Raw genomic sequence first — 23,795 nt, 5'->3', positions numbered from 1 at the left:
ATCGCTGCGGTAACCATAATGTTGTGATTACTGATATTTGCAATAAACTGATGCTTTTTGAATGAGTCAACCAACTGTGCTCATGTCAAAACTAGTTTTGCACAAATGCAGATGCAGTCTATTTACAGTCCAAATAACAACTCAGTATGACATGTGATGACATGGTGTAGAAGGTCTTTCTTCAATATAAAGGCGTTGTACTGGGAATGATGTCCACCTTCACACTTCATGTTACAGCCTGTAAGCCCCACATGTTCAAATATGTCATTGGTTTGTTTTGGAACAAAAGTCATCTTTTTTTTTTTTCTTCCTCCACCAGGGATTGAGCTGTGCCTTCCGGGCTGGCGCTTCTCCATGACCATGGTGGCCAGTTTCGTGATGCTGGGTGGACAGCTGCTGATGCCAGGTGTGGCGTACCTGTGTCGTGACTGGCAGGTGCTCCAGGCTGTCATCATTTGTCCACTGCTGCTTATGCTGTCCTACATCTGGTAGGAAGCAGTTTTTATGTTTTGAGTAACGTATGCTAAGACTAATAAGAAATAACTCCCTCTAAGGAGGAAACCTTGAACAGAACTTTGACTGTGTGTGGTTGTAAACGGTTTAATCAGTTTATAAAAGTGGACAAAAGGCCATTTTCCAGTTGATTCAATGGAACACCCTGTTAACTAAGTTCTAACGACTTTTCTCTCAGGACCTCTAGTGATAAATACATGTGTGTTCACGCTGTCTTTTGTACTACGCACATATAGGAAATTTCATTTGATGTATTTTCACCTTTGACAGTATATGGTAGACTTCGGCATTCCTCCAAGACATACCTGAACAATACAGACAACGCACTTGAAAGAGCTAATCTGATGAAATACCACTACAGTAATGGATAAATATGATGATCAATCAGATGATTGATTGGGGATTTTCACTGTGTTGGGATGACTTCTCGCTATCTCGCAGTTAGCTACCTATCTACTGTAAATGCTCACCTAGATTTAATTAACATACAGTCACCGGGGCATTGTTAATAAGTAAATAATCACAGCGACTCTAATGAGGGCCATGCCAAAAAAACATTGACATTAACAGCTGTGGCTGTAAACAACCTCCTCCTCAAGATTTTTAAAGAACTCGACAAGATGGCAGTAACTGCCTTCAAAATAACATAGTGGTAGCATCCATCTGCTTTATCTACCTCTACATGTGCTTTAAAATATCATTTGCCTGATTCGTGTTACACGCTTGCGTTACACTCACCTGAATGTAAAACTGTAATTAATCCTTTGAAATGTATTTTTTGTTTATAATAGTGGGTGTCTGGAATGGATTAATTGGATTCGCATAATTTCATATTGGATAAATTTAAATATCCTGTCTAATAGATTTTCAAATTCGGGAAATAAAATAATCGAGAATAGGAAAATAATCCCTACTTGTCGCCCGCTTCCAATTAATGCCTCAACCTTTTTGTGGATTAGGTAAATAAACACTGTGGCTATTATTAGAGCATTTATGGTAAATAGTTGGCAAGCCAGATAGCTTCTTTTTGTCTACTTTTGGACTGACAGAATCAGGACAGGTAACTATTACTACTGTTTTTCAGTAACAGATCTAAAAGAAAAAAATCACATACACTAAATGTTCTACATGCATTTTATTTGTAGCCATGCATGGCATTGGACAGCTAAAGAAATGAGGTTTAACATCCCTAACTCTCATTGAGTGACCTGAACCAACCTTAAAATGAGCTTTCATGAATTTGGACTCATTTGTCATGACTAATGAAGAGGACTTTCCTGCTTCCGTCTACTTGTCAGGATCTTCCCTGAGTCACTGCGTTGGCTGTTGGCCACTCAGCAGTACTGCCGCTCCAAGTGGATCATGGGACACATTGCCAAGAAAAATGGCGTCAACATGGAGCATGATACCGACAACATCCTCCCAGGTAAAATGAAAAAAAAAATGGAGAATTTCATTCAAAGTGAGTTGGCATCTCCTGCAAAAAGGAAGGGTTGACACCATTAAATCGGGTTCCTGTCTGGTTGCTATGACAACAGGCCACTCTAGATGTAGCAAGTGAGTGTGACGAGCAGCAAAAAATTAACACATACTAAGCTCTTCATTAATTTTATCGTAGCTGCGGTGGGCGGACATACAGATGGAGAGAGGTGTGCAGCCGGCAGATAGATTTAGGTTCGAACTCTTGACCCAGATCAGCTGTCAGTGTTTGAAGCCTGTTTAGCTCCAAGTCTGACTATGCTTGTTTCCATCTGTCAGTCAGCAGGATTATACAAAATCAATTTATATGAAATATTGTTGTAGATCTATGTTTTTCATAGGGCTCTAATGGTATGCGGATAAGCAGTCATCTGCAGTCGTACCTAGTTAATAAATTTCCGCGAAGTAGGATTCAATATTAATAAATTCAATATTTTTGTAGTGAGAGTGAAGAACCTTTTTATGAGCTTCTTAAAACAGTTTTTAATATTATTACAGCCCTGTAAACATGAAATAACACATCTATAATCACCTTTACGCTTGTATTAGCTAATATACGTAGTAGACCTGATAAGCAATAATTAAACATAATAACTCACCGTTAACTTTGGGAATGTTGTATCTTAAACGTAACGAGGGTTAATTGCATGGCATTAAAAAAGATCAACATCATATTATTCATTGTCACTTGATTGATATACATGGCAGCCAATCTTGATCCACCATAGATGGACATAGATGCAATACTGCACACTCAATAATGCGATAATACTGCTAGCTTTGTTTATACCACATTGCTCACCGCTAGTGTGCGCAGGCTATGGAATCTCTGACGTGACATGGCGGCCGCTTTAACAATATCAACCAAAATCGACCAAGCTAACTAGTTAGCCTCCAATTTATTTATTCTAAACTTAAGAATAGGTTTGAAATTGAGTGGGGAAGACAAAGTAAGAGGCCAAAAATGTAGCACTGCCACACGGAATGGGAGAAGAACTCTTTTGCCTCTTTTGTCATGTCAGCCTCTTCCATGGCTGACTTAATGCAGGTAATGTCTCATCAGTGTAACAATACTGACGCCTAGTCGTGACCATAATACTACAAATGACTTGTCTTTCAGTATTCGTTGACAATTAATAGGTAGAGTCAACCATGAAACAGCAATCGTTTATTAGTTGATATTTGAAAAAATGCAATAAAGTGAGGGAGTGAAGTTTGAACCGCAGTGTAGTGCCAAACACATAATGTTAGTCCTAAAATGGTTTCTGAACTGCGCGCTTGTAAGGTATGCTGATTATTTCCCTGACGACATGAATGGATTAGTGCTGCTTAAAAGCCAAAGAAAAAGACAAATGTGCAATTAATCTTTGTGCAGTATGAGTCAAATTTCTTGTGGCACATTTTTCATGAAGATTTTGGTCCAATTCCTAATTGTTTGAGAGAGATGCAGAGATGTCGGCCTTTAGTTAGACCTTTCACTTTAGTGGCGGCTGCGGTCAGCTGCAGCAAAGTGCAGAGTGTGGAGTAAAATACTGCGCCATCCAATGTTGTCAAATGGTACAATAATAACAACTTCTATGGTATCAGAATGTCCTTTAGAGAAGATTAAGCTCATTCTTCCCAATGTCTCCGCTTCAGGCAGCCACTCCTGTTCCACACGTATATTCTCATCTCCTATCGGAACACTGCATTTTATTGAAGCCATTTTTAAAAGCTCTGAGTCCGATGCATCAATCGAACAGTCAAGTCAATGCCGCTCCAATGGGCATCGGCCTCTCACTCTTAGATTTGCGGTGTAGCTGTAGAGGATCGTTGGAAAAGCTGAGCAATCCAGCCAGCGATAACCCCCGCCCACTCTGCCTGAGGCATGTACGTACGTGGAATGTTGTCACATGCCTGAGTTGACGTGGAAACAGAGAGGCATGAGGCAGAGGCGTGTTTCACTGGCAACCAGGCAGACTGACACCAAACATCCCTTAGGTGTTACTTTCCTCTGCAGTGTCACACCTGCCTCAGCAGGAGCATACGTATATACATACTCTATTTACATACATAAAGGCTACAGTCTGTACTGGGGTGTTTCACACTCCCAATCAAGAGGGTGCAACATGTTTACTTCCTTAAAAAATGGAAATCTTCAGGGTAGTGAGTTGACACATTTTAACTGAACAACTCAACTTGCTAATGATGTTTTTCCATTTCCAGGTCCTATTTCTAGTACCTACTCTGCCTGGGATTCCGTCATTAAAACAATGACAAATATGTCAATATGTTGAAGTTGCACAGCTAGAAATGAGAAAGATAAACATGTTAGCTTACCCTGTTGTTGTGCCTGAGATCTGGATGTTGCATTATTAAACTCCACAGTCCAGACTTCCACTTTGCTGTCAGTCTTGGATATGCATTTGAGGAATAGAGTTCATTTTCGAGTTTGTAGTTGTTTTCTGGATTATCATTCTGGAATCGAGTCTTCACACAAAACAGCCAATGACAACGTAAAAGTTACGATTTTCGTCCTGTAACATCTTCCGTTCACTTGAAATCTTTCTGTCTGGCATTTTACAGACCTAACACTTCACATGTGAAATGATTGTCTTTTTTACAGAACTGCAGAGAGCTCTTCAACGCAAACCAAAAAAGACGTGCATCGTTAAAATGGCCAGGACGAGGAACCTATGGAAGAATATTGTCGTACTCTGCGTCAACTCGTAAGGTTTTTTTTTTCTTTTCGTCTTTCTACACAATTTGGGCTAGTGTGTCTGGAGGAGCTTCTGCAGGAGTATGTGAAATAGGTCTAATGCTACCGTTAACCTGTAAATTGAATACGTATTGATCCATTCTCCTCGCTGCTTTTTATCCCAGCCGTTCGGCCTTTCAATAAGTGTGCCTCCCTGCCATTTATATCCACATCTTTCTCTCCCCTGCTTTCTGGCACCGACCTCGTCTTTTAGCACATACAGACGCTCACAACAGCGTATCGTGTCCCTGACTCCTGAAGTCGCTGTAAATTTTACATGAGCGGTCCTGATGAAACTTTAGACACACACAACAGAGAGAAGGGGGGAAGGGAGAGTCGCCTTGGCCTTCTATTGTAGAACGGAGTGTGCTTGTTTGTCCACTTGTGTGTGTGTGTGTTGACAACCTTCAATTTCTTCATGTTTTAAAACAAACTGTCCCATAGGAAATCATGTAAGTAGAAATAACCTGTTTTGGGGATCACACCGACGCCATCATACAACTTGTGGTAACTTGAACAGCAGTGTATTATGTAACATTGTCAAGTGTACAAATTGTCTGTCTATTTTTTGATATGGCATCCAAACAGAAAACAATCACAACTTATCAAATTTGCCCTATTTTACTGACCGGCCAGGACAGAGACGTGTAACATAACATATTTCCGGTCGTGAAGTTCAGGGGCCATCTGGATTTTGAAGTTCTGCTGTGGTGTAACACAATACTAACTTGTTTTTTTTAACACCATGTACCACCCTCATTGTATTTTTAATACCTATTGTATGTATTTCATTTTTGTGACCTGCACTCATCGTCACAGTCTAGATTCAAACAAGTTTGTGGACTCTGAGATGAGTTAGACCACTCATACACTGTGCAGCCTTAATTTGGATATGTTTCTAGTATATTTATGTTTTTATTTAAAAAATCTGGTGTTCCCGAGTGTCGCAAGATGTTCTAATGGTACTTCTACCACAGTTACCAAATGATGCACTCACATGTTTTGCGTATGTCGATATTCTGTGCAGGCTAACAGGTTATGGGATCCACCATTGCTTTGCTCGCAGCATGATGGACCCAGAGGCCCAGGAAACCACCATGTTCCATAACTTCTACGCAGACTATTACACCATGGCAGGGATTGCAGTGGCTTCCTGCCTGGCACTGTGCCCAGCGGTGGGCCTGATGGGCCGGCGAGGTGGCCTCCTCTTGTTCATGATCATCACCGCGTTGGCATCATTACTTCAGCTGGGCCTGCTGAACTGTGAGTTATCGCTTGACACGTAGTCGCGATGTTTGACTAGACAGTTGTACCTAATGAAGTGGCCGGTGGATAGATGAACTTGCCCGTTGAAGTGTGTCACTTTGCTCATGTCGACCGTTCGTAATGGTTGTTGTGGTCAATGTGTAGCAAAAACGAGAGTTCCGGCTGATCAAAAGGCGACACGAGTCAGTTTATTCAGTTACAAATGAGCCTGAATTAATGTTTAATCCGCGTTAACACAACAAGCTTGATCATGTTTGATTTTGCATTTGATTTATGGCAGTGTAACATCTTTATATACTGTATGTCTCTCACATGTCACAAACTGTCTTTTATTTTCTCTTCCAGTGCTGGGAAAGTATAGCAACCATCTTAATATAGGTAAGAACCTTTCTTGTTCCAATTTTGGTCTGAGCAAAGGCTGACTGGACATGGTACCTGAATGTGAATATGGGTCATAGTGTCATTTTCAAGAGGCGCTACCTCTGCATGTCACATTAAACAACAATGGAAATCATTACTATTACAACAATTAATCAGTGACGCTATCATTAATTGATTACCCCATTCATGGAGAACTATTTTGGTATTTGATTACCGTATTTTTTTTGTTTAAAAATGTAACTATTCTCTGACTTCAGGCTTACAAATGTGAATATTTTTCAATTCCCTGAGTCATTCATGAAAACAGATCTACTATATTTGTGTTTTTGGTTGTTATATGTTTTGGTGGTTATTCGTTATGTTCCTGTACAAACCACTAAAGGTTTGTATTTTGATTTGTATTGATTTTGCCCGTCACGGCGGATAAGTGGTTAGCGCGCAGACCTCACAGCTAGGAGACCAGGGTTCAAGTCCACCCTCGGCCATCTCTGTGTGGAGTTTGCATGTTCTCCCCGTGCATGCGTGGGTTTTCTCCGGGTACTCCGGTTTCCTCCCACATTCCAAAAACATGCTATGTTAATTGGTGACTCCAAATTGTCCATATGTGCCCTGTGATTGGCTGGACCGAAGACAGCTGGGATAGGCTCCAGCAGCCCCGCGACCCTCGTGATGAAAAGCGGTAGAAAATGAATGAATGAATGAATGAATGAATGATTTTGCCCGTCTTGAGCCTAGCAGGTTCGTGACTCGATGAACCCAAACAATAAGCTTCAGATCCATTTGTTAAGAAAATAATGGTTAGTTGCAGCCCTACTATCATTGTATGTTTCCTGCTCTGTGTGCAGATAGCTCAGGCACCCTGAATAAAAACTTCTCTATTGCCTTCTCCATCATCGGGATGTTCTCCTCCCATGCTGTCAGCAACCTGAGCATCTTCTTCTGTGCTGAGATCACACCCACCGTCATCAGGTGAGTTCCTCATCCACCTGCTCATTTTAAACACGCTTTGATTGTTGTACTGGTTATGTACAGTATATACTGTACTCAAAGAGTATATCATAATCCCTTGTTTATTGTTGTCAATTGGTTCCAGACCCAACTGTATTCAGAGTTGAGTTTTAGGTGGATTACAGCCCCAATAGCCGTTGTTATTAGATTATTGTGCTTGTTTTGAGAGTGGTTAGCATGTAAGTCCACACTGTCATGGGATCGGGAAGGCCTGGGTTCGGGTAGTCCGGTTTCCTCCCACATTCCAAAAACATGCTAGGTTAATTGGTGACTCCAAATTGTCCATAGGTATGAATGTGAGTGCGAATGGTTGTTTGTCTATACCCCGCCTCCCACTCGAGGACAGCTGGAATAGGCTCCAGCATACCCTCCATAGAAAATGGATGGATTGTTGTGATATGATTCAAATCTGCAATAAAAACCTGTTGTTGTTGTCCGGCAATCAAGTCTTGTTTGGCGCACCTACTGACACCTAGTGACCAGTGTAGAAAACTGCATATCACAATATCAACGCATATTCTGAATGCCTTAAATTTATATTTACAACTACGATGTGGCGAAGGAGGCGTGTTTCAATTTTTTTTTTTGCAATACCACCCCCCTCCCAAAAAATATACCACTTTTAGAGTACAAAACTAAAAAGTTAATATTAGGCTACAACTTTTTTTCATCATATTGCAAAACTTGAATAAAATATGATTGTAAATTAAACTTGTTTTTTTTTTAGAAAACAATGTTCTGTTAATATTACATGCATAAAAAAGTTCAAATCAGTTCAATTTTTACTTTTGGTTTTACGGCATCATATTGATAAATACATTTTTAAAAAGCCAAAGAATTAAATGTATGCCACAGTCACTTTTATTTATTGTTAATGTGGTTTATACAGTTTAGAATTTATACAATTCAGTGTAAAAATGATATTAGCAACATTTCCTGCCAATTTGGTTAATGGTTTCACCCAGTGATTGCTATTTCCATCAGCTGTTCACAGATTTCATTTATTTAATTTATTTGAAGGGGACCTATTATACTTTTCTGACCTATAAATGCAGTTCGAATTTTGTATTCTCATGTTAAACGAGGCCAAGGTTTCAGATAATGAGGTTTGTGCATTTGGATATCAGCCCTGAAAGTTTGGGATGGCTCAAAGCGCTCAGTTTGAAAAGGTGTGGTAAAACCGTTCCTTTGTGATGTCATAGAGGGGCGCGCTTCCTTATATGGTTCATAGGAAGCAGGAAGCACTTTGAGCGTGTGACCAATCACAGCAGAGTGGTGGTGGAATAAATTAAAACAGACCATTTTGGCAGGAAGCACAAATCAAATGAAATACAGTTAGAATAGGTGCAGATTCTGGAAGATCTAAAATTTTCTATGCGGGTTATAGCTGCTCTGTAGGAGACCACAACTCAATCCAAAGGGTGGAAAATCATAATAGGTCCCCTTTAAAGCTCAGCTTTTGACAATTGTAATGCATAAAACATGCTTTGCCTGTTTTATTGCTTTGTTGCTTTGTGTTGAACCCTTAGGGCTTTTGTAATGTATTTATAAGTGGCTAATCACCTCCTGAGCATACACTTGGAGATGCACCTTGAATGGATTAGATGTTCCACTACTTCCACACCATTTATGAAATCATTGAACATCTGCATGAGACTGCTTTTGTCACATGGAAACCACAGCTTGCGCAAATGAGCCAAGCCGGGTCCCCCCGCCCCTCCCCCATGCCACTGCACTGTATGACTCTTATCTCGGTTTACGTAAGAAGTGATGCTGTGGAACGTGCTTGGATGGCGCCCTCTGGTGGAGAGCAGGTGGTGTTGGCGTGGAATATAGTGGTGCTGCAGCGCTCTCCACTGTTTACACTCATAATGCATGTCATGAATAAATAAATAAAGAGATTGAGATTGAGATGTTTGTCTGCAGGGGTGGAGGTCTGGGTCTGGTCCTGGCGAGTGCTGGCTTCGGTATGCTGACTGCACCCATCATGGAGCTCCACAATCAGAAGGGCTACTTCCTGCACCACATTATCTTCGCCTGCTGCACCCTTATCTGTATCATCTGCATTCTTTTACTCCCTGAGACGCGCTACCACCCCCTGCCTGAGACGCTGGCCGACGACAGCTACACCCGCCAGTCCCTGCTGCCCCCACGCAAGCCCGGCGAGCAGCGCCTCCTCCTGGCGCCCTCGGAGAGCTCCAGGGATTACACGCGGGTGCACGACACTCCTCTGCACGAGGCCGCCGCCACTGCCGTGTCCACCATGGACTCCACCGCCTCGTCGGCTGTGGATTTGACTGCTCTCCCCGCCAACCCAGACCTTGTGGAAGACTCTTCTTCACTCGTGGCCCCCACTGAAGATGACGTCATCCACGCCAGTAAAGAGCACCTGCTGTCTTCCACGCCTGTGCAAAAGGCCTGTGTCACAGACCCACTTTTAGAGAAACCTACAGAAATCATCATGGCTTCAGTGGAGCCGCTCACAGATTCTGTTATTCCCGAAATAAGTGACACGGGTTCGACTCCTACACAGGACGCGCCCCCTGAAACTCCAGAAACAAAGCCCGCCCCTCTATTGATGGACCCCCCTTTAGAATCCCATCTGGATAACGACGTGGACCATATGTCCATGACATCTGATCCACCTTTGCTAGAGGACACCTTAGAAGACCCTCCATCACCTGCACCACCCCCTCCTGGTCCCATGACAGACGAGGACCCCCCGCCTTCCCTTTGTGAAGAAATCCAGTTAGAAATAGTTGATGAATTGGCATCAAGTCCCATCTCTATGAACGACCTTTCACCTCCTCCCTCCCCACTTCCTCTCCCCTCGCCTGACTCCGCCCCCTTGCCACCTACTACTCTCCCCATCACAGACCTGGTGCACATCACCGCCCCCCCAGAGACTTTGACTCTTGAGCCCTTTGAGGAGTCAAACGACTCCCTTGACTCCTTAGACTCTTCTTGTCCCATTCAAGATTCCGGCCCTCTAGAACCCCCTCCCTCCTTAATGGAGTGTACAGTTTCTTCTCCCATAGACTCCGGCGTCCTCTCAATCAGGGACGGCGCTAGCACAGAAAACAGCGCCATCAACGGAGTGCCGTCGTCATGATGATGGCGGCCTTTGCGGCTTTTTTGCAGCACTTAAAAGAAGACTGCCCCCGCTGTTGGGAGTTGGGTGGTCTTACAGATGACCCCCTCCCGACCGCCATTTCTCCATCTCCTCTGGCACAAAAGGCTGCTTTGTCACAATGTGACAGCTTTTTGTTGTTGTTTTTTTGAATGTCAGTTCAAATCACCAGCCTTGAAAGTGCATTGGATGGACAAAAACGTCACTGTCTGTCATCTTAGGAAAATAATGTTGAGAAAAAAAAGTCAATACACAACTAAACAATCAACAATTGTAAAGATTTTTCTATTGAAGCAGCACAAGAAAGTACTCCCGAAAACCAAAACATTGAAAAAATAGTGCCAAAAATGAGTATTGTTGCATGTTTGCGGACTTGTTTTTGTAGTCCTCTGCCATCAGACTGAATGTGGATGAAGTGAATCAGTATGTTAGTATTTCTCCCATGCAAGGAGGTGACGCAATGGTATCAGAATGTATGTAATGGTAGCCACTAATGTATTTTTTACTAATTGACTGTGGTATGCAATTTTTATTTTTTTTTGGGGGGGGGGGGGGGGGGGGTATTGTCAGCAAGTGCATAATTAATTGTTAAGCTTGATTCATTTGTACGCAAGATTTAAAGTATGATTTATTTTTTTGGCCTGCCCCGATGAAGCCATGTACAAAGCTTCAGTATTCAGTATTTGTCACACCGCTGGAAAAAAAAATCCTAAAAAAAAAAACAATGCATGCATGACAAAGATGTGTCACTGCATTGCTTCACTTCAGTGAGTTTTTCTTTTTTTTTTTTCATTGACATGACTTGAACTTTCCCCCGCGACCCTTGTGAGGATAAGTGGTAGAAAATGAATGAATGAATGACCTTTCAATACGTTTCTTGCAGAAATGTTTACAATTCTCGTGACGATAAAGCATTAATTACTGTAAAATCTTTAAGAGCCAGCCAAACATGGATGATTTCCTTTTCAAAATGTGACTCTTTCATATTTGTACAAGGTGCAACAGACTGGTACATCAACAGAGAATTAAATATTGTGGTGCATTCATGACAACAACATCAGTCAGGGGCTTTCCTGCACTGTCATGTTCTTCCTCTATGTCATTCAATATTGAAGATTTTTTTTTTCCAATCAATGATAGAATCAAAGTAAGACATTTCTAGATGACAACTCTTAATAGATGGTTATTTTAGGAAATATTCATAATAATGAACACACGTCAAAGCACAAATTCCCTGCAAGCATGTGACGTAGCATTTGGATGAAAGAGTACTAATGCTGCACTGAAAAGAGCAAAAATAAGTTAAAACTTTGAGAAGAATGATTTGATGATAGTAAAAGTTGAGAAAATACAAGGAGAGCAAGTTGCAATATTACAAGAAAACTGTTCGAAAAGCATATCGCACAAAATATGAAAATATCAGTTTATAAATGAGATAAACATTGCAATACCGCGCAAAAATGTTTTATAACTTCCTTGTCACAATGCAATGATTGCCATCACTTTTTCTTCTAACATTACAACGTTTCTTTCGCATGAATACCGCTTTCATCGAAGGTATCTTTTCAAACCATAATATAACTCTCTGTGGGTCTCTTGTTATTTCTTGACAGTATTTGACAATCTTATAGGATTAGAATATAATTTTTTTCCCCGCAAAAGGAATACATAAAATACTTTTTCTTGTCAAATATGACTTTTTCTCATTTTCTGGACGAAACATTGTTTCAATAGCAAAACATTCTTCTGATTTTCTTTTTCTTTACAGCTTTTCCCCCAAATATTACTTTTGTTTTTCACATTACATTACAATTTTTTTGTAGCACGATCAACTTTTCCCCTGAAAAAATACAACTGGAATCTTGTAAAATGTCTTTCTCTAAATAAATACAACTTTTAACTTCTTTTTTTTTATTCTCACCCAAACGTCAGCTGTGGTAGGCTCCAGCGTACGTCTGCGACCCATGAAGCAGCATCGAAACTGAATGCATGAACTTTTTTTAATGTCATTATTTTGTTCTGTTAAAAAAATCTGAAAATTGATTTTTTTTTTATGAAGAAAAAAGCCCCAAATATTCTAATATTTATCTGAATATTTCAATTTATCAATGTTTTACTTCTAGACTGGCTTATCCTTCCCCTTTTCAGCTTGGTGAAGCGTGCCTCAAATGGAAAATAAAAAAGGGAAGGAGCAGCATTTAAGGTGGGCTTTGTCTCAGTGTCCCGGTCTTTACATCTGCTGCAGAGATTTGCTTCAACATGCCGTCTGTTTGCTTACCGCTTCCTCTGATTGTTTTGTCGTCGGTGTGGTGGTCGCCTAAGCCTCACAAGCAGCGGGCCAGCACATTAAAACCCAAGTTGCTTGCAGGTACCTTGCTAAGATCTCATGCAAATTGAGCACAGCGCTCACGGAGGCCATTGTATCGTGAATACAAAATACAACAACAGTGAATATTTTAGCACCAGCGGAAACCCTGACTGGATATTATGTGTGTAGATGGGTCATGTTGACTATTAGTACTATTCGTCATGAAGTATTCTAGGTGGCTAGGTGAAAGGTCATGAAGTCCAGTGTGTTTTCAGGTTTTGCTTCCTTCTTCTCTTGGAGAGGTTTGAATGAATGTAAAAAAAAAAGAAGAAAAAAAAAACATGAATTGTATCATTTCTGATTTCTGAATGTTCACTTTCATTTTCTTTGAACATACATAACTGATGCACTTGTACATAAGCCATACCTGTTCAAATAAACAAACCACTATTTATTGATCAACTTTTGACTTTTAATATATTAAAATATAATTAACACCTGTGTGATGGAATGGAAATGTATTAATGCTGGCTTTTCCTCTCGATAGATGGACGACAGAGACAAGCACCTCCCACCCCTTCAATATATTTCTCTGTGACGGGACAGAGAAACCCCCAAAACATATTGAACTACAAGTGATATGCAGTATTCTGGTCAATAGGGGGCAGTAATAAAACATTGAGTCATTACCTTAACATTGCATGAAGTCAGCCATGGCATGTCCGACATGACAGAATGGAAAAAAAAAAATCTTCTCATTCCGTGTGGAAGTGGTAAAGTTTGTGGCTTTTTAAGTTTAGGAGAAATAAATTCAGGGCTAACTGGTTAGCTCACTGGCTTGCAAGCGTTAAGTGTTGCGTAATGCGGTGTACACAATGAATAATAGGAGTGTAAAGGTGACTATAGGGATGTTATTTCATTTTTACAGGGCTCTACTAATGTTAAAAAAACATATTTAGAAAGTCGTAAATGCTACAAAAATATTAAATTCATTATCATTGAATCATATAATTGAGGAAATTGATGATAATATAATGCTAATTTCTAACAATAATGTCTGTTCTGGAACAAATTAATCGCTATAAAAGGGACGACTGCATTGCTCTTGAATTACTATTCAGTGCAGGAGTCCCTAATATTTTGTCACGTCTGTTCCCCTGTTCCCCATGGACGGACCATAATGAATGACTGTAACAAAATCCAGCAACAACCTCTAAATCCTATGTGAACAATTTCCTTGAACACAATGAGGTTGCCTGGCAACCACGCAGCCGTCCAGGAAAGAATGCCCTCACTGTTAACGTCCTGGAACTATAGCAGCAGCAGCAGTAGAACCTCCTGAGTGCAGGTTTGTCCATCCCATCAACAGTCGTATAGTCGATGAATAAAGGCGCCAAAGTACAACACTGACTTTGGAAAAAGAAAAAAAAAACAACAGGGGGATTTGGACTGTGCTTGCCTTTCAGAGTACAAAGGGCAGTTTAATGAATAGCTCGGTGTAACAGTGAACGTCTGTGTGGAAAAGTGGACATGGAGGCCTGCCTTGAGAGAAGGACCCTCCCTTAGAAGTACCGTTTTCTTTCCTTTTAGGGTCCTGCTGCTACTCCATTTCAGGGTGGGGACCAAAAGTGTTCCAAGGTATTGATCTTGCAAAAAAATTGTAAGCTCCACACAGTGACAGCTATTTTAATGTTGTTTCCACGGCACCTCTATAACCCAGGAGCTGAGGGAAACCTTTCGGCTCCTCATTAGGGTTCCTGGCAAGTTATGATTTTGGACAAAAAAAAATGTATGCAGTTTTTTCATTCCTTTTTCACTGCCCTTTTCCAGGGGTTCACTAATGGTTCTTCTAAAGGACAGGAAGTGACATCAGGAGTTTAGAGTTGCGTTTCAGCTCCGTGTGGAGCTACTCTTACTACTCTAGAGGTAGTAAAGGGATGTCCATCCATCCGTTTTCTTAGCCGCTTATCCTCATTACGGTCGCAATGGTATGCTGGAGCCTATCCCTGTCTAATTTTTGACTTTTTAATACATATCTAAATGAAAATACACACATGGCATGATGTGTGGACAATATAGAACTGCCTTGGCACTTTCACCACTTAGCTATCTTGCTAGGTGTCACCATGCTAACTGTTAGCATGTTGGAATTTTGGCTATTTTACTCCTGTTTAAAGGCCGACATCATGGCATGATGTAGAAATGCTTTCTTTGCACTTTTGAGGAATACAGCTAAAATGTTAACATGCTAGCATGATATCTGTTAGCATGTCAACATTTTAGCTGTATTCCTCAAATCTAAAGGCTAATACAGACATGGCATGATATTGTGGATATTGTAGGACTGCCTTGACGCTTTCGTTTGTTAGCACGCTAGATGATAGCGTGCTAACAGTTAGCATGTTTGCTTTTTTGCTAAATTCCTTTATGTAATGTTCGCACAGCATTGCTCGGCAGCCTGGCACAGTAGATACCGGGTCCGAGGTTCACAGCACAGGTTGCATACCCATCAAATTTTCTAGGTAATACTATCATTGTAGGCTGCACGGCGGACAAGTGATTAGCGCGCAGAGCTCACAGCTAGGAGACCAGGGTTCAATTCCACCCTCGGACACACTCCGGTTTCCTCCCACATTCCAAAAACATGCTAGGTTAATTGGCGACTCCAAATTGTCCATAGGTATGAATGTGAGTGTGAATGGTTGTTTGTCTATATGTGCCCTGTGATTGGCCCTCGTGAGGAAAAGCAGTAGAAAATGAATGAATGAATGAATGAACTATCATTGTATTGATTTATTCTGATGTTTTTGTCCCTAAAGGTCTCCACTGTGCTGAAGTTTATTTTAATAATTGTTTATTCATTTATTAAAAAATGTGTACACTATAGGACGAGTAAAGCATTGTCTTATTTATTCATTCATTCATGGTAGATTAATGCATTGTGGATTAATATTGTTTATTTTTTATTTTTGATTGCTTGTTGTATTTAATTATCATCCTGCTAACCTATCACTTCTTTCATTTAGAATATTTTTAGACCGCATCGTTTTGCTGGTGAGAACGTCAAGATGATTCTGCTGCTGCTGATGATGCTGCTGATGATACAGCAATTTTTGCTCCACTGCATCACAGAGGAGCCTTCTGATTGGCTGCAGGGGATGCTGGGGATGCAGCGACAGAGGCCGACGTCATCCCCCCCGGCAGCGCATTTATCCGCGTGGCCAGCCGAGGCTTCGTCGTCACCTGCTGGAGATGAGGAAAGTGCTGAGTTCCAGTCAGACTGCAGCGGAGCAACACTGAGGACGACACGGCCATTGTTACTACAGCATCATGAGGGAGATCGTGCACATCCAGGCTGGACAATGTGGCAATCAGATTGGGGCCAAGGTATCACTTACTTATAAGAATTATTTAGTATAAAATCATATCAAAATATCTGTGAGTTTGCTAAAGTAGTTATAAGTAAAAAAATGAAGACCTCACAAAGGGGTGTGGCTTCCTCTTTTTGTCTTTTATTCATATAAATATTCTCTTTGGTGGATTTCTGCATGTTCTTCCTGTATGAACATGTATATTCAATAATTGCATGTAGCCTGTGATCTGTGGTGGGGCTAGTCCTCCCTGCACAGTGACATAGAAAATGAATGCACGGTGTGTCCATGACCCTGTTTGCCCCGCCCTACAGTTCTGGGAAGTAATCAGCGATGAGCACGGGATCGATCCGTCGGGCAGTTACCAAGGCGACAGCGACCTACAACTGGAGAGGATCAGCGTGTACTACAACGAGGCCTCAGGTAAACGTCCATCCCACCCATTAACACCATTAACACGCACAAGTAGGCCAGTCAGCTAAAATGTCTTTCCATCTCCATGTCCACCCCCCCGCACCCCCTCCCCTTGTGTCCATAGGGAGCACAGGTATCTGCAGTCTCACTGACCTCATCTCACTGCCTCATTTGATGCTGAAATGTTACTCCAGTTCATAAGGCATCTAAACCCCCCAGGATCATCAATCATTTAAACAAACATTCTCATTTATTATTTAAAGTTCATTTACAGCCAGAAATATTGACCTTTGATTGCGTCTTCTATGTTGTTATCATATTGATTTTTATTCTGTGAACCGGGAAAGCCAATATACTCATTTCACTATCCTTATTTGTGATTATACAACCATAACTCTCCTACATCCGAACAAGAATCACATTTTACAAGAAAAAAGAAGTAAAAATATATACTATTGGACGACAATGTCCCTCTGCAGTTTGTTTCAAATTTTGCTGTTTTATGCCATCATGATTTATCAAAAATATATTAATTAATAATTCATGCCTTTTTGTGTTTGGATGTGACCTATTATTAGTCATAAACTATGCATTTACAAGCATAAAATGCAATAAAATACATACGTATAAGACATTCACATAAGGCATTCAAAAGACACAAAGTCAATGAAATGTAGTATTCTACACTTCTCACATAAGGATCAGACTCCAACAGGCTTTTATTGCACAATTATCTCATAACATGGGCTACTGGTGCCGGCAGCCATTACCCACGCACCAACTCTAAACTCCTGATGTCACTTCCTGTCCGCTTCTCTTTCATTCGTATTCATATTTGTATATTTGAGCAACAGTTTGGCAATAATGATGTTTGTATTTCAGTGGAAGCTGGAAAGCAGAATTATTTTATTTTATTTTTTTATAGTCACGGATAAGTGTAAGACAGCAGGAGTGTGGAGTTTCATGCAGGTCGTCTAAAACTGTTCTGTGTTGGGTTTTTCTGTGATTTTAGTGGTACAGATTTGTCGAAAATGACGGTGGCAGCATAAACTGTACACCTCTAAAGGTTCCACTGTAGTCGCATAAAAAAAAATGCCAGCGAGAAGGTGATTGTGCAAAGTTGAGTAGAAAGCAAAATGCATTTTTGGGAGGGTCCTTGCTTCAACGGATCGTGTCGACCTCAGCATTTTAAAAGGCCCAGTGGTCTAGAATAAGGACTGCATTATGCTGGAGGAATTGGCTTGCAAGTGGTGTGCACAGTGCAGAAAACAAAAAAACAACTGCAAAAATCTAGCTGAAGAAAACAGCAGTGCATTTCAAATGTAAGAGTCAGCTACAGGGAGAGACTATGTGGAATGACATCATCTCCCTTGTTATCCAAAAGACAGCAAATTTGTCCCCCGTGCCATTCTGGTGGACCTGGAACCAGGGACCATGGATTCAGTTCGCTCCGGCCCCTTTGGACAGCTCTTCAGGCCTGACAACTTTGTCTTTGGTGAGGAGAATTATGATGTGTCCTACCGTGTCCTGGGTGCACCCAGCAGATTCCAAGTGCAGCCTCTCAGCATTGTGTCGGTGGACTGATGCATTCTCAGCATGGTGATATGTGACATGTTGTCAGCGCTTCTGGTGGTCTCACTAAAATAAAACCCTAACAAGCTAAGGGAAAGGCTGCTCCTGCAGACATCAACAAGGCTAATGGCATGTATTATTCATCCACAGGGCACAGACAAAAAGCTTTAGACGCCATATTCCGTGCAATAATTAGCTCTATTGGGTTGTGAGCCATTGGTAGTGTTGGTGCACCCACTCAATGTCGGAATGTAATGAGGAAAAAGTCATGTTTCAGAGGAAAACAAATTGTAATATTGAGAGAAAAAGTCTGTTTTTTTTGGGGGGGGGGGATTAATTAATGGGAAAAAAAGGTTGTCATTTTGTGTGTGTGTGGGGTGGTTGTAAAAATAAAAATAAAAATATATTATAGAAGAAATATTTTATTACATATATATATACTGTATATGCCCTCTGATTGGCTGGCGACCAGTCCAGGCTGTACCCCGCCTCTCGCCCGAAGACAGCTGGGATAAGCGGTAGAAAGTGAATGAATGAATACTGTATATTACTATGAACAAAAATGACAAAGATATGTATATATAACCAGTAGTGTCAAATCTGGGCTTGCGGTGTTGTGAATGAGAATGACTGACAAACTGTCACACTGTCTAACTCATGGATTGTTATAGCAAGATTTTTTTTTTGAAAAATGTATTAAAAAGTAACATTTTTACAGTAAAGAGAATTTATTTCCGGGGGAAAAAAAATTAATTTAAAAAATGAATAAATGTTTTTGTGACAAAGCCTGAAAAAAAACTTTTTTAAAAGCTTTTTGGAAGAAAACTAATATTATATTAATGTTTTTTTTTTCGAGCTAGCTCAGCTAATGGTGTAGTAGCATGTGTTTAGTTTCACGGAGGGCAACTAAGCTGAGTTGAGTAGTTAGCATGCAGTGGAAAAGGACCATTGGTGCAGACCTACTACTAACTACCTTGAATGCATCACGCAGGCCAAAGCGGAGCAGGAAACAACTGGGCCAAAGGTCACTACACGGAAGGAGCAGAGCTCGTGGACGCCGTTCTGGATGTGGTGAGGAAAGAGTCCGAGAACTGCGACTGCCTCCAAGGCTTCCAGCTCACTCACTCCCTGGGCGGAGGCACCGGTTCCGGAATGGGCACCTTGCTGATCAGCAAGATCCGCGAGGAGTACCCGGACCGCATCATGAACACTTTCAGCGTCATGCCCTCGCCCAAAGTGTCAGACACGGTGGTGGAGCCCTACAACGCCACCCTGTCTGTGCACCAGTTGGTGGAGAACACCGACGAGTCCTTCAGCATTGACAACGAGGCTCTGTATGACATCTGCTTTCGCACCTTGAAGCTGACCACGCCCACCTACGGAGACCTCAACCACCTGGTGTCGGCCACCATGAGCGGCGTCACCACCTGTCTCCGCTTCCCAGGACAACTCAACGCCGACCTCCGTAAGCTGGCCGTCAACATGGTGCCGTTCCCTCGCTTGCACTTCTTCATGCCGGGCTTTGCCCCACTAACCAGCAGGGGGAGCCAGCAATACCGTGCCCTCTCCGTCCCCGAGCTCACCCAGCAAATGTTCGACGCCAAGAACATGATGGCGGCATGCGACCCGCGACACGGTCGCTACCTCACCGTGGCGGCCATCTTCCGCGGCCGCATGTCCATGAAGGAAGTAGATGAGCAAATGCTGAGCGTGCAGAACAAGAACAGCAGCTACTTTGTGGAGTGGATCCCCAACAATGTCAAGACCGCTGTGTGCGACATCCCTCCACGAGGCCTCAAGATGTCGGCCACCTTCATTGGCAACAGCACGGCCATCCAGGAGATCTTCAGAAGGATCTCGGAGCAGTTCACCGCCATGTTCCGCAGGAAGGCCTTCCTCCACTGGTACACAGGTGAAGGTATGGACGAGATGGAGTTCACCGAGGCTGAGAGCAACATGAACGACCTGGTGTCAGAATACCAGCAGTACCAGGATGCGACTGCTGATGAGATGGGGGAGTACGAAGAGGATGAAATGGACGACGAGGAGGACATCCGCCATTAAGAAAACAGACTAGAAGCTAATCAGCTAAGTACAGATATACTTACCTTAATACCTACCTTAATGTCTCATCCAAACAATAAATTGTTGTCGTATATTCAGCAGCAAGAAATCGCCAATAAAGTTTCAATCAAGCAAAATATGAACTTTGTGGTGTGTTTTTGTATATTAACATGTAACAAATACATCCAAAAGGGTAATAAAATTAAATAAAGTAAAAATAAATGATGAAAATAGAATAATATAAAATGTAAATAATTAAATAAAATATAAATTTACAGAAATTGTGTTTCATATCAAAAGTACTGCATAAAAAATGTAAAAGTATAATAAAATAATTTCAAAAACACTTTTAAAAAGACTTTTAAAAAGATGAGATGAATAAACACATTGCTATAATGAAATCATACAGCAAAAAATTAAATATGGTCAATAAAAATACAATTAAATCCACATAGACACCCCCAGAGTGACATATATCAAATAAAATATAATACAAATAAAGTAAAAAATGTATAATCTCAAAATTAACACAATTAACAAAATAAATTTACAAAATTTGTGTTTCATATCAAAAGTGCTGCATAAAAAATTGTAAAAGTATAATAAAATATTTTCAAAAACACTCACAGAGAGACTTTTAACAAGATGAGATGAATAAACACAATACTATAATGAAATCATACAGCAAAAAATGAAATATGGTCAATAAAAATACAATTAAATCCACTCCTCAGAGTGACATATATCAAAGAAAATATAATCCAAATAAAGTAAAAAATATATAATCTCAAAATTAACACTACAGAGTCCCTTTAAAAAAACAGTAAAATAGAAAAAAAATATTGTAATTAAAAATAAATTAAAAAAAGATATTAAATTATATTAAATCATAATGTAAGATAACAATCAAATTAAATGCAATTCAAAACTCTAAAAGCAGCAGGGTTTTGGATAAAAAAGATAGAATAGGACAATTAATTCAAACCTCATTTTAAATTACATTTAATTTCTAATCTTATAAACCTGCAGTTTATATAGAAAAATACAAAAGAAACCTATATTACAGCAGTCACTTTGTGCATATTGAAAATAAATGAACTTCATAATGGAGGGTGAATCATTTTGAGTACAAATGTATAATTCTTGTGCTTCATATTGCGAGTAGCAAGAAAGAAGAAGTTTAGTGAGACGCAGCAGGACAGACAACCCAGCCGAAAGAAAGCATGATGAAGTCATGAATCACTGACATGAATGCAAATGTTCTCTCAGAGTATCTGCTGATCCGTCTCACAATCATTGCAGACTAAGTGTTTCGTGGCCACACCTCAGTCTGGCAGTCTCACAGGGCCAGAATACCTCATTATGGAAACATCTGCATGGTCATGACATAATGGATAACCTCATACGAACAAAACATGCCTAACAAGCTTATTTAGGCATTGAGGCTAACGATAAAATAACCTTGTTAGTGGTTGTTTAGATCAGTCCATGCATCTATATTGGTTGTTTAGATTACACAACTTTGTGCATATTTGGATGGTTGAGCAACAGTTTGGCAAAAGTGACGTTTGTATTTCAGTGGAAGCTACAAAGCGTAATTCATTTCCCAATTATATGAGTCATATGAATACAGTGTAAGTGGGACAATGTGGAGGGGTTTAATGTTTCTCAGCAATGATAAGAAAACAGAAACATGACATCAGTCAGGAGGTCAAGCTTGCAGTTTGGGTGGACAATTTGGGAATTTGACGTATGTTTGTCTAACGTTGCTCAGAACCTCAGTAATGGGTGTGTTATTAAGAAAATGAGAGAAAAAAAATACATGAAATATACTGAGTCTATTTACAGTGTAACTTTGGTTAGCATTTGTTACGTTAGCATGTTTTTCAATTAAAGAAAAAAATGCACTTTTATTGCAATTTTGTCCATCATCCACAATGTCGACATAACTACATGCCTTTGTATTTTCTGTGTGTTCTAAAGATATAAAAACAGATAAAAATAGACAGCTTATTACTGCATGTAATGAGACCTATGCTTTAATAAGTGAAATAAGTGCTTCCCATTACGTACATTCTGAGCTGATCTTTTTTTAGCTTTTTTTATGCACGGAAAAGAGAAAGATTTTTCTCTAAGCATTGTGGATGATGGGCAAAATTTCCAAAAGCGCAGTTTTCTTTTAAAGTTGAAAACTTCCCCCAAAATGTGTGCATACAATATGGCACATGTTATTAATACATTGTGTGAGTCCACATACAGTATGTCCTATTTACATATTATCTATTGGACTGTTATGATGTCATTAGCGGTTGACTCGATTGAAAATAAACTAAACATTTATAGTTTTATATGCATAAAAATAATTCCAAATGAATATAAATGAAGAATGAAAGGGATAAATGAACCTTTAAGGTTACTTTCCCAAAGAGGTGAGAATCACTACTAAAATCAAGAAATAACAATACAGGAAGTTGGTGTAGAAGAGGGAGGTGTTGATCTCGCTGCCATATCGTGTTGTTGGGTACAGTCACAGCTTCATTGAAGGTAAAAGCAACCTTAAATCAGTGCTTCTCAAATAGGGGGCTGGTCCCCCTGGGGGTGCCCGGGGCATTTCTGTCTCTTAGGGGGGCTCATGACAGAAGATAATTGAGAAGCACTGCCTTAAATGTTTATCCCATTCATTCTTCATTTATATGTATTCATAGGCATTTTCTGAATGTAAGACTGCAATTGTAAATCCATAAAAACATATTTTGTGTTAACATTTTTGGCTTTTGTGGACAGATTATTGGATTTATATTATTTGTTATGGGAAAAATTGATGGGGTCAGCGTTTCAGTTTGAGTCAAACATTCTGGAAGGAATTATTGATGCTAACCGGGGTTCAATTAATTATTATGAGTATACAGTATACAGTATATATATATATATATATATATATAATATATATACATATATACATAAACACACAATTTACTCCTTTATTCTGTCCTTTATTCTTCAGTGTCAAGGACAATTAAAAATATTAAAGTGTCACTTAAAAAAGGACTGTACAGTTATTTGATCTTTATAATAATGAGAAAACAGCACGTGTCCTGTATTTATGAATTAATTAAAGCTTACTGATGTTGATTAATGTGTCCACAAGTCGAATTTGATTTCATTAGATTTTTGCAAGCCACTGTCTTATGATTTAGAACTTTACAGCATACCTACATACGTACAGCGTTTACAAATAAGGTGAAGACTACAGCTTGCTGTCTACTTCATTTTATTACGGCATTCACAATGTTAGAACTTTTAAATGTGAAATATCAGTGTATCAAAAGCAAAAAAAAAAAAAAAGAAAACAACACACAACTCTTGTACAGCACTTCTGACAACTACAACGACCACGTCAGAAAATGGCAGGTCTTACAGGGTTAAAAAAAGTGCTTTTGTTTTTGTTAATACAGTAGCTTTCACAGGAAACAGCAGCACTTCCTGATTAGTTGCACTATGACTAAACCTCAAAACTTCCAAGGTCAGCTGTTCCTGGCATTACAAAAGTTC

At 40.2% G+C, this 23,795-nt stretch overlaps 2 protein-coding genes across 2 annotated transcripts in view; both read left to right on the top strand.

Annotated features, from left to right (window-relative positions):
* Positions 1–11,063, top strand: part of LOC131125469 (solute carrier family 22 member 23-like) — a 32,796-nt gene extending 21,733 nt beyond the window's left edge. Inside the window, exons 4-10 of the mRNA XM_058067055.2 lie at positions 320–488; positions 1,812–1,939; positions 4,598–4,700; positions 5,757–5,992; positions 6,341–6,373; positions 7,222–7,345; positions 9,311–11,063. Coding sequence (XP_057923038.2) covers positions 320–488; positions 1,812–1,939; positions 4,598–4,700; positions 5,757–5,992; positions 6,341–6,373; positions 7,222–7,345; positions 9,311–10,496 — 1,979 coding nt within the window. The 3' untranslated portion in view covers positions 10,497–11,063. The remainder of the gene's footprint in view (positions 1–319; positions 489–1,811; positions 1,940–4,597; positions 4,701–5,756; positions 5,993–6,340; positions 6,374–7,221; positions 7,346–9,310) is intronic.
* A 3,311-nt stretch (positions 11,064–14,374) lies between these two features.
* LOC131126149 (tubulin beta-2A chain) lies at positions 14,375–20,425 on the top strand. Its single transcript, XM_078791555.1, has 6 exons — positions 14,375–14,460; positions 15,849–15,876; positions 15,955–16,209; positions 16,508–16,616; positions 17,992–18,102; positions 19,171–20,425. Exons 3-6 carry the CDS (start codon positions 16,153–16,155, stop codon positions 20,241–20,243), a joined length of 1,350 nt encoding a protein of 449 aa, XP_078647681.1. The 5' UTR covers positions 14,375–14,460; positions 15,849–15,876; positions 15,955–16,152; the 3' UTR covers positions 20,244–20,425.
* The last annotated feature ends 3,370 nt before the right edge of the window (positions 20,426–23,795 follow it).

The sequence above is a fragment of the Doryrhamphus excisus genome, linkage group LG6 (assembly GCF_037039965.1).
Source record: "Doryrhamphus excisus strain RoL-2023G ecotype Guam linkage group LG6, RoL_Dexc_Guam_v1.1, whole genome shotgun sequence".
Taxonomy (NCBI): Eukaryota; Metazoa; Chordata; class Actinopteri; order Syngnathiformes; family Syngnathidae; genus Doryrhamphus; species Doryrhamphus excisus.
This window is presented reverse-complemented; position numbering and strand designations above follow the sequence as displayed.

Bases quoted from the DNA above. Each gene is read 5' to 3' on its own strand.
- LOC131126149 (XM_078791555.1), top strand. From the start codon at position 16,153: ATGAGGGAGATCGTGCACATCCAGGCTGGACAATGTGGCAATCAGATT. The intron at 16,210-16,507 runs GTATCACTTACT...CCCGCCCTACAG, and splicing joins GCAATCAGATTGGGGCCAAG to TTCTGGGAAGTAATCAGCGA. The intron at 16,617-17,991 runs GTAAACGTCCAT...GTTATCCAAAAG, and splicing joins GTACTACAACGAGGCCTCAG to ACAGCAAATTTGTCCCCCGT.